Genomic DNA, 12,060 nt, shown 5'->3' with positions numbered 1-12,060 from the left:
TATATATATATATATATATATATATATATATATATATATATATATATATATATATATATATATATATATATATATATATATATATATATATATACAAAACATGTTTTTAGTTATGTCACCTTTTTTTATATGTGGACAAACACACATTTATATATATATATATATAAAAAAAAAAAATATATATATATATATATATATATATATATATATATATATATATATATATATATATATATATATATATATATATATATATATATATATATATATATATATATATATATACATATATATATATATATATATATATATATATATTCCACTTTCAATGCTTATATTTCTAGATCAGCCATGTACAAACGCCCGCGAGGGGTCATGAGTTATTTAGGAATCTGACCGCAGGGAGATTTCAAAATCAGGGAGATTTCAAATGATTTTAAAAGTCTATTTAAATGCTGTGACTTTGACACCACCTTGTGGACATGTATGAGTAATTCAGGTCTTTGACCACTTAACACGCTTTGAATGACATCAAGCACAGCATTTACCTATATGGCCCGATGCAAACAACCTTCCCGAGTCCTGGTGCAAAAAAAAAATATATACATATATTTTTTAAATTGAACCAACACAAAATGCCAACAGACATGGTCAGACACAACACAATGTAACACCATTTGTGGATATTATAATAAAAAAACATCCATGCACCATAAAAAATGTCAGAATTACACCTATTTAAATCCGTTACAAAGCATGATGGGAAAAATGCAAAACACTGTAAATATTTGGCACATTTTAGCTGCTTGATATTTCTGATTTTGTTTTTTATATTTTTTTATGTTCATGCCCTTTGGGCAAAGAAAACAGACTGGACCACAGACTTCTCTGCGGCTTGACAAACTGTTCCTCTAGTTGTCATGTGATGTAATGGTAATATTTGTCTACAGTGGATACAAATGTGACTTTGCGGACAGGCAAAAGAGTGCTTTTCTTCACTCAGGCATTTCCAGCTTTGACGAGGCGTGGAACAGAAACCGACTGGTGCTATTTCAAGGTGGCGATTGCGTTTTTATGACGAGCTGAGAAACAAAAGAGCCTATGTTTTGTTTGTGTCAGGGGAAGGTCCCAGACCTTCTGGCTCGCACAGGCGGGTTGGGCTGACAGGTGAGAAGATGCCGGGAATCTGGCTCTAAAGGGAGAATGAGGAAAGCGCACGCCTGCTGACAGCAAGCTCTTGTGTAAAGCGTGAGTGCAACCACTTGAGGGGACTTCCTCCTCCCTGAGGCCACGCACCAGCAAATAGGTTCTTACTCTTCCCTGTGGCGCCATCTACTGGCCGAACCACTGCCAGAGGTTCAAAAGCAGCAGCGGGTGCGAGTGTGTTTCACCTGATATATCCTGAATGGGATGTATCGGAATCCTCCCTCCTCAGTGGGATACTCCATCAGCTTCCGGTTCATCGCCCAGAACTGCTCAAATTTATCTGGAGCGGCAAGAACACAGCAAGACGTCCATTTACACTCTCCTGAAACAACTTATAGGGCTGTTTGTAACAGTCAACATATATGTACTTACATGTATTTGATTATTATAAATACCTGGCTTTGAAATCATAAGCCAAAGTGACAAGCAGATATCTAAGCATTTACTTTTGATAACAAAACATGCTAGAAACATCTTGTTGTACAAAACACAAAACCAGTGAAGTTGGCATGTTGTATAATTTGTGAATAAAAACAGAATACAATGATTTGCAAATCATTTTCAACTTATATTCAATTGAATAGATTGCAAAGAAAATATATTTAATTTTCCAACTGAGAAACTAAATTTTTGTTTGACCAACTAATCATTAACTTAGATTTAATGGCAGCAACACATTGCAAAAAAGTTGTCACAGGGGCATTTTTACCACTGTGTTACATGGCCTTTCCTTTTAACAACACTCAGTAAAGGTTTGGGAACTGAGGAGACACATTTTTGAAGCTTCTCAGGTGGAATTCTTTCCCATTCTTGCTTGATGTACAGCTTAAGTTGTTCAACAGTCCAGGGGTCTCCCTTGTGGTATTTTAGGCTTCATAATGCACCACACATTTTCAATGGGAGACAGGTCTGGACTACAGGCAGGCCAGTCTAGTACCCGCACTCTTTTACTACGAAGCCACGCTGTTGTAACACGTGGCTTGGCATTGTCTTGCTGAAATAAGCAGGGGTGTCCACGAAAGACGTCGCTTGGATGGCAACATATGTTGCTCCAAAACCTGTATGTACCTTTCAGCATTAATGGCGCCTTCACAGATGTGTAAGTTACCCATGTCTTGGGCACTAATACACCCCCATACCATCACACATGCTGGCTTTTACACTTTGCGCCTAGAACAATCCGGATGTTTTCTTTCCCTCTTTGGTCCGGAGGACAGGACATCCACAGTTTCCAAAAACAATTTGAAATGTGGACTCGTCAGACCACAGAACACTTTTCCACTTTGCATCAGTCCATCTTAGATGAGCTCTGGCCCAGCGAAGCCGGCGGCGTTTCTGGGTGTTGTTGATAAATGGCTTTCGCTTTGCATAGTAGAGTTTTAACTTGCACATACAGATGTAGCGACCGACTGTAGTTACTGACAGTGGTTTTTTGAAGTGTTCCTGAGCCCATGTGGTGATATCCTTTACACACTGATGTCGCTTTTTGATGCAGTACCGCCTGAGGGATCGAAGGTCACGGGCATGATGCTTACGTGCAGTGATTTCTCCAGATTTTCTGAAACTTTTGATGGTATTACAGACCGTAGATGGTGAAATCCCTAAATTTCTTGCAATAGCTCGTTGAGAAATGTTGTTCTTAAACTGTTGGACAATTTGCTCACGCATTTGTTGACAAAGTGGTGACCCTCGCCCCGTCCTTGTTTGTGAATGACTGAGCATTTCATGGAAGCTGCTTTTATACCCCATCATGGCACCCACCTGTTCCCAATTAGCCTGTTCACCTGTGGGATGTTCCAAATAAGTGTTTAAAAAGTATTTTTTGCCACTTGTACCAGCTTTTTTGAAACATGTTGCAGGTATCAAATTCCAAATGAGCTAATATTTGCAAAAAATAACAAAGTTTTCCAGTTTGAACGTTAAGTATCTTGTCTTTGCAGTCTATTCAATTGAATATAAGTTGAAAAGGATTTGCAAATCATTGTATTCTGTTTTTATTTACCATTTACTCAACGTGACAACTTCACTGGTTTTGGGTGGTACTCATGCAGTGATTTTTTTTTTCAAGGGGAAACCCTGAGTATCAACATGGCTTTCTATTCTATTCTAACCTAATCCTACATTCTGGCTGGCTATATGTAATATAGAACATTGTAAATTGCTGTTTAAATGCGACAGGAAAAGCCCAGTGTGTTTAATGACTTTTAATTTTAATTCCGATCTTCTAAAATTGTTCTTAGAGTGCAATAGGAAAGATATGTTTCATGTATAAGAGGATTTTCTGTCAAAATGAAGCTAATAATGACAATTTATGTGGTCCCTATTAGTTCGAAAAGTATTGAAAAGTACACACCGATACTTTTCGTCATCCTTGGTCACCTGAAACTAAACATGTCGTTTGGGACAGTCCCATCAAGCGACACTTTGTTTCCACGAGTTGACCTGAAGAAGCTCACGCCTCCAAATGTCACCCAGGTTTTACTTTTCAATGGTAGCGTCACACAAACACACCCCCACTACCAGAACAAAAACTCCCGCCCCATCGGTGGCCTCCACTCTCATGAGCAGCAGCAGCACACACATTCTTGTATATTTGTCACCTTCTTGAGACCTCTGAAAAATGCCTCTCCCTCTTTAGGACCAGCCTTTCGAGATATATAAAGATGTGTATTTACAACATTAATTATATATACATATTATGCAAATATAAAATAGCTTGTTGTGAAAAATTAGTTGGAATTTCACAAGAAGGTCACAATTTCACAAGAAAAACTTATAATTTTGTCAGTATTATAATAAAAGTCGTCATTTTACTCAACGCAAGTCAAAATTTGACAAGAAAAACTGAACATTTGTGCAATATTATGATAAAAGTTGGGATTTTACTCAATAACAGTCACAATTTTACAAGAAAAGCTTAATATTTTGTCAATTTTATGAAAAGAGTCGTAATTTTACTCGACAAAAGTCACAATTTTATAAGAAAACTTTAAAACTTGGTCAATATTATAATAATAATCGGAATTTCACTCAAAAAATGCCACTATTTTACAAGAACAACAAAAAAATTGGCAATATTGTGATAAAAGTCAGAATTGTATACGACAAATGTCACCATTATGCATTAAAAAATAATAATTTTACATAAAAAAGTCATAATTTTACATTTTTTGTTTGTAATTGCTTTTTAATCTTCATTATTTACTTCAAGTCATTACAGTATGTCTCTATATACTATATATTAGTATATATATCCATCCATCCATTTTCTACCGCTTATTCCCTTCGGGGTCGCGGGGGGTGCTGGAGCCTATCTCAGCTACAATCGGGCGGAAGGCGGGGTACACCCTGGACAAGTCGCCACCTCATCGCAGGGCCAACACATATAGACAGACAACATTCACACTCACATTCACACACTAGGGCCAATTTAGTGTTGCCAATCAACCTATTAGTATATATCAGGGGTCACCAACCTTTTTGAAACCAAGAGCTACTTCTTGGGTACTGATTAATGCAAAGGGCTACCAGTTTGATACACAGTTAAATAAATTGCCAGAAATAGCCAATTTGCTCAATTTACCTTTAACTCTGTTATTATTAATAATTAATTATATTTATCTTTGTGGAAACACTGATCATCTTAATGATTTCTCACAATAAATATATATAGAAACAGATAAATATCAATATGCAACACTTTATTTGTATATTTTCTCTAAGTGCACATTTTTCAAATTGAACATTTTCAAATGATCACTTCTAAGACAGTCTTGTGAAATCACAATACCCCATTTTAACTAGCTAGCCACTAACATTTTTTAACAAATCATGAATTACTTTGCACCATGTTTGTACAAATAATAACTCATGTAAAATACAAAAGTAAACTCTCAAATTTTTAAATCATGTCACACTTTGAACTGGACACCAAATCTGTTATCTGTTTCTTTGTCAGTTAGTGGGAAGCCTGGCATTGCATGCTGTTAACTAGTGTGTTGTACTCTGGTGTGTAACTTGACACTGCAACTCTGAGTGAGTATTGCAGATGTGCATCAGTGAGGCATGTTCTGTGTTTGTTCTTAATGAAGTTCATGTCAGAAAAGGCTGATTCACAAAGATAAGATTTTTCCTCATTGTTTGCGGAACCTTCTTAATCTTTTGGACATATTTTCACAGCAATCTGGCCTTAAGCTTAATTATGATAAATGTAAAATGTTAAGGATCGGAAATCTAAAGGGAACGTCCTTTCGAATGGAATGCAAAGTGCCTGTTTTGTGGACGGATGGACCAGTTAACATACTTAGTGTCGTTGTCCCAGAAAATCTGGAAGATCTAGGCTCAGTAAATTATGATAATCGACTAAGAAAGCTGGACAAAATTATGCAATTATGGAAAGGGAAATCCTTAACCTTGTATGGTAAAATGTCTATTGCCAACTCGTTAATTATTCCTCAATTTATTTATTTGTTTTTGTCATTACCAGCTCCATCACAAAACTTTTTTAAGATTTATGAGCAGAGGGTCTTCGATTTTGTCTGGAACGGCAAACCAGAAAAGATTAAAAGAAAGGTTTTGTTCAAAGAGTATGAATATGGGGGCCTGAAACTTCTCAACCTTGAAGCTATGTGTCTGTCTTTAAAAGCATCAATTGTTCCAAAGATGTATTTAAACACTGAGTGGTACACAAGTGTCCTGTTGGACAAAAAACATGTACTGTATCAAAAGAAATTGTATCCTTTTTTACAAGTGATCCCCTCCCATTTTTCTTATGTAGAGAGTCTGCTGGGAAACATGGCGGGGTTCATAAAGGAAACAATCCACTCATGGTGGTGTTTTCAATTTTATGTGCCAGAAAAAAGAGACGATATTTTGCAGCAGATAATATGGATGAACTCTAATATTGTAATAGATGGAAAGCCTTTCTTTTGGAAAAATATGTTTGAAAGAGGAATCATTTTTGTCAATGATATTATTAATGAGAATGGTAAAATTATGAAGTATGATGAATTTAGAACTATGTATGGTGATGCTTGCTCAAGCTTTTCATTTTATCAACTAACTGGAGTCATTGGGAAAAGATGAAAACAAATAATTAATTATGGAACTACTAAATTATTAGTATGTAAACCTCTAATAAGAAATTCTAGTTGGCAAAAAGGAACTAAAATAAATAGAAAAATATATAATTTTTATTTAATAAAGAAATCTTTGAAGGCTGCCCCATACAACACATATGGAAAATGGGAGGACTTTTTTGACTGAAAATTACTGAAAATGTAATTTTGTTTATAAATTATATGCAATCTGTTGTGTTCCCTAATTTTTTTCTGTGTACATGAATGAAGGTGTGTGTTGTTGAGTCCGACTTGGACATTATCTGGACTGGGCCTGGTTTTAAAAACCCTTTAAACACATCTAATTTCATTGACAACCTGGTCTGTTGAAGTTAAGGCCCTTTTTTTAAAAATAAAATGAAATAAGATAAATAAATAAAAAACATTTTCTTGGATAAAAAAGAAAGTAAAACAATATAAAAATAATTACATAAAAAATAGTAATTAATGAAAATGTTAGTGGACCAGCAGCCTATACAATCATGTGTGCTTCAGGGACTGTGTCCCTTGCAGATGTGTTGTCTATGTTGTGGGAACCAGAATATTGGTAGCAGAAAGAAATAACCCCTTTTGTGTGAGTGGGTGTGGATGAGTGTGCATGGAGGGGGGGGGGGTTGTTTGGGTTGATGCACTGATTGAAAGTGTATCTTGTGTTTTTTCTATGTAGATTTAATTTAAAAAAAAAAAAAAAAAGTTGTTTTTTTTGTTTTTTTTTAGAACAGGCCCGCGGGCGACTCATCTGGTCCTTACGGGCGACCTGGTGCCCGCGTGCACCGCGTTGGTGACCCCTGGTATATATAGTAATATCTATATATTTACCATGAATTGATTTACGTGGACCCCGACTTAAACAAGTTGAAAAACTTATTCGGGTGTTACCATTTATTGGTCAATTGTACGGAATATGTACTGAACTGTGCAATCTACTTATAAAAGTTTCAATCAATCAATCAAACAATTTAGTGGTCAATTGTACGGAATATGTACTGTACTGTACAATCTACTAATAAAAGTGTCAATTAATCAAAATATACATATTTATTGTGTTTTTGTACTGAATTTTGGCCAAAGGGGGGCACATTTCAATTTCTTACACACACTTGTTATTTCATATGTTGGCCAGAGGAGGAGCATTTCAAATGTTTACACACTTGTTATTTCACATGTTGGATAGAGGGGGAGCACTTTTAAAAACGACACACAGTCAATGTGAAAAATCCCTCCTTTTTGGGACCACCCTCAGTGTTTCCCACACATTCATTTATTTGTGGCGGCCCGCCACGAAAGAATACGTCCGCCACAAATTTAAAAAAAGAAAAATTTAAAAAAAAATTGTTTTTTGTTTTCTTTGTCCTGTCCAGCTTCTCAGGCAAATCATATAGTTGATGTAGATGCCCATATAGGCTGTTCAGATTTACTTTACAAAAGAGAAGTGTAGGATACTTCTCTTGTTGCCTTATTTGTATTTGACCACTACTGTTTTCTGTTTATTTGTTACTGACTGGCAGGACACCTCTGCCTCCGTTTCACTTTATGTTGCTGGTAAATAATATGGTTGTAGTAGTAGGCTAAAGTTAAATTATTTAGTATGCACTAATTAAAGGGGCAGAGCTTTAAGAGACATTTTAGCTTTTATATTTTATAAGACATATTTTTTGTAAGAACCACAATTAATAAACATATTTCAGTGAATAACTTATTGTTCAAATCTGTATATAAATATGTACATAAAGTGTTATAATTATATTGTAAAATGGATGGATGGACGTTTAAAACAAAACTGTTATTATTAATTAGTAAGTATACATTTTTTGAGCCTTTTTAGAGAAAATCATATCATTGTAGTAAATTATGCAAATTACTCGATGATGTCATGGTGACCACGCCCATAGCCACGCCCCCACCTGCACAGGTATGTTGGCAGTTTATGGGAAACACTGACCCTCATGTTGATAGATGTCACCACCAGGGGTGCAAATGAGACATTCTCTATTAGATGCAATGTTATTGGGACCATGATTTATGTCATCACTTGTTCACACCTCCTCATATGGAAGATACTTTTCCTTCTTGATGCCTCAAGAAGGGTAGAAATACAAAAACACACACACACCATGTGACAGGAAGTGGACCTGTAGGAGCAGGTAGACTGGAAACAGAAGGGTGGTTGTTTGGCTTCAAGGACACAAGTGTGTGTGTGTTATCTCAGTGTGGACAACATGTGTTAATGAGTGAACGTGTGACTCTCTGATGGTGTAACACTTCCCCAGCAGCTGCTTGAAGTCTTTTGAAATGTGAGCGTGTGCACTGCGTGTGTTTCCTACCATTCTGTAGGCCCATCCACAGCTGCTTGTGGTCCTTCTTCTGCATGTCGTTGACGACTTGGCTCTTGTGCTTAAGTGCGTCGGCCTCCTTGATGCTGGACATGAAGTGAGCCTCCACCACGGAGCTGGACGAGCAGTGCAGCAGGTCATCACCTGGAAAGTTCTGACGCACAAAAAAAAAACTTTTTGATGAGCGTGGTAAGCGTTTATGAAGCGCAGTGCAATCATATTTCACCCAAGCTTTATTGGGCTCCGAATCATTTGACCACCACACAATTCAATTCGATTCTTGCGGGTAATGATTCAATTCAGAATCGATTCAAAACAATTCTTTGTACAGAATCAATACTTTTTTTTAATAACATTGGGTGCCAGTTCTATGAATAACTGCATACCCCCATAAAACAGATACACAGCTCTGATAAATGTATATATTACTTAAAATAAAACTGGTTTTGTTTAATAAAATTCTACCCAAACATTTAATAAAGTTATATACAAATAAGCCAACAAGAGAAGTATCCAACATTTCTCTTTTCTAAAGTGAACATGTACAGCAGACATGATCATCTCCATCAACAATATGATTTATCTGAGTGTCTGGACATATAAATAATTATATAAATAAATAGGTAAATAAACATATATATATATATATATATATATATATATATATATATATATATATATATATATATATATATATATATATATATATATATGCACACAGTACAGGCACACCTTCTCCTCATTCAATGCGTTTCCTTTTTCTTTATTTTCATGACTATTTACATTGTAGATTGTCACTGAAGGCATCAAAAATGTTGTATTCTAGTTTCTTCAAAATAGCCACCCTTTCCTCTGATTACTTTTTGCCCACTCTTGGCATTCTCTTGATGAGCTTCAAGCACACCTGTGAAGTAAAAACCATTTCATGTGACTACCTGTTGAAGTTGATCGAGAGAATGCCAAGAATATGCAAAACAGTAATCAGAGCAAAGGGTGGCTATTTTGAAGAAACTGGAGTATAAAACATGTTTTCAGGGGTTTCACCTTTTTTTGTTAAGTACATAACTCCACATGTGTTCATTCATAGTTTTGATGCCTTCAGTGACAATCTACAATGTAAATAGTCATGAAAATAAAGACAAAGCATTGAATGAGAAGGTGTGTCCAAACTTTTGGCGCACACACACACACATATATATATATATATATATATATATATATATATATATATACATACATACATACATACATACATACACATATATATATATACACATACATATATATATACACATATACACATACATACATATATACACATACACACACATATATATATGTACATATATATATACACATATACACATACATACATATATACACATACACACACATATATATATATGTACATATATATATATACACACATACATACATACATATATATATATGCATACATAAATATATATATATATATATATATATATATATATATACATATATATATACACATACATATATATATATATACACATATACACACATATATACACATATATATATGTACATATATATATACACACATACATACATACATATATATATATGCATACATAAATATATATATATATATATATATATATATATTTACATATATATGTATATACATATATATGTATATATACATATATATGTACATGTATATATATACACATATATATATATATTCACATATATTTGTATATATATATATACACATATATATATATATATATATACTGTATATACATATATATACATATATACACATATATATATATATATATACATATATACACATATATACACACACATATATATATATATATATATATATATATATATATAATTTTTTTTTTTCCAAACGATTAATAATCGTTACAAGTAAGACTCAGATTCATTCGAACATCGACACTTACAGGTAGAATGAGTTGTTACCTTAAAGTGCACAGTGATGCCCCATGGCAAGACAGAGTTGGCGGCATGGAGGTCAAACAGAACTCCTATTGGATAGTGCCTGGCATCAGGAAGCACAGAAATAAAACAATATTTTATTTGAAATGGCAAAAACAATAAAAACGCCTGACAGGAAACAGATAAATACAACTAAATGTGACTGACAACTTTTACTAAATGATGTTTTTGACCAGGCCTGGGCGATATATTGACTTTATTCACGTTTTTTCTTGCAGGCGATTAAAAACATTTTTTTTAATCCATTTTTTCCTCCTCTTGCTCCAGCATACTTTTTGCCCCTCAGGGGCTTCCGTAGCTTGCGCTGTCCCCTTACTTCCTTCGCGGGACTGGCAAAACATAGCTTATGCTAACGCTAACAAGAGCAAAACTCTTGTTCCAAAGAAAAGAAAAGTGTCGTCAGTGGTTTGGTTTTGCGGAAAGAGGCTTGGAATGAGTGACTCCACGCTGCAAAGTTTGTTTCAAAAAGACAGCGGCACAACAAACTTATTCCTGCATCTGAAACCGAAGCCTCCGGTCACGTGTGGGAAATACAACTGTTTACGAGGCGAACAAGACTGCAACAACAAGAAAACTACGAGTTAAAAATCAGCTTACTGTGGGCAAATCATTTACACCATGTATGTTTGACGATGCCATGATGTGTGAATGAAAATGGCTTTACTTTATCCACTTACTGAAACTATAGTCCTCTCAATGTTTTACTTCATTATTTTTTTTTAACTGAGACTCAGACAAACTTTATTGATCCACAAGGGAAATTGTTTTAAATTTTGCAAATTTTTATTTGCATACAATGTATAATACTACATTTGTAATTACAGAAGTTTTTTATTCAAGACAGAAGCTTTAAGTTTGCACTTTACTAATCTTAATGTTGGAGATTATTATTTATTTGCATGCAACGTCCGATGCTACATTTTTTTACAGAAGTATTTCATTCAAGACAGAGAGCTATTGCTTCCCAGAGGAAGCTCCTAACTTACTTCTATGAAAATTATTCTATAAAAAGTAAAATTTTTAGTTTAAGAACAACATTTCTCAACAAGGAATTGCAAGGAATTTCACCATCTGCGGTCCATAATATCGCCAAAAGGTTCAGAGAATCTGGAGAAATCACTGCACATAAGCGATGATATTACGGCTCGTCGATTCCTCAGGCGGGTACTGTATCAAAAAGTGACATCAGTGTGTAAAGGATATCACCACATGGGCTCAGGAACATTTCAGAAAACCACTGTCAGTAACTACAGTTGGTCGCTACATCTTTAAGTGCAAGTTAAAACTCTACTATGCAAAGCGAAAGCCATTTATCAACAACACCCAGAAACGCAGCCGGCTTCACTGCGCCCCAACTTTGCACTTCATTAATTGTAATGTTGGAGATTATT

General features: G+C 34.7%; 1 protein-coding gene across 3 annotated transcripts in view; it reads right to left on the bottom strand.

The window, feature by feature from the left end:
* atg5 (ATG5 autophagy related 5 homolog (S. cerevisiae)) overlaps positions 1–12,060 on the bottom strand; it is a 190,148-nt gene that overhangs the window by 164,080 nt on the left and 14,008 nt on the right. For all 3 annotated transcript variants that reach the window (XR_009827721.1, XM_062062610.1, XM_062062609.1), the window contains exons 4-6: positions 10,634–10,712; positions 8,648–8,810; positions 1,392–1,486 (exon numbers count right to left, since the gene is read on the bottom strand). Coding sequence is in view for 2 of the 3 variants with exons in the window: in XM_062062610.1 (XP_061918594.1) it covers positions 1,392–1,486; positions 8,648–8,810; positions 10,634–10,712 (337 nt within the window). In the remaining variant the exon portion in view is untranslated. The remainder of the gene's footprint in view (positions 1–1,391; positions 1,487–8,647; positions 8,811–10,633; positions 10,713–12,060) is intronic.

Source organism: Entelurus aequoreus, linkage group LG11, assembly GCF_033978785.1.
Source record: "Entelurus aequoreus isolate RoL-2023_Sb linkage group LG11, RoL_Eaeq_v1.1, whole genome shotgun sequence".
Taxonomy (NCBI): domain Eukaryota; kingdom Metazoa; phylum Chordata; class Actinopteri; order Syngnathiformes; family Syngnathidae; genus Entelurus; species Entelurus aequoreus.
The sequence above is the reverse complement of the archived record's forward strand: the minus strand, read 5'-3'. Positions and strand labels throughout refer to the sequence as shown.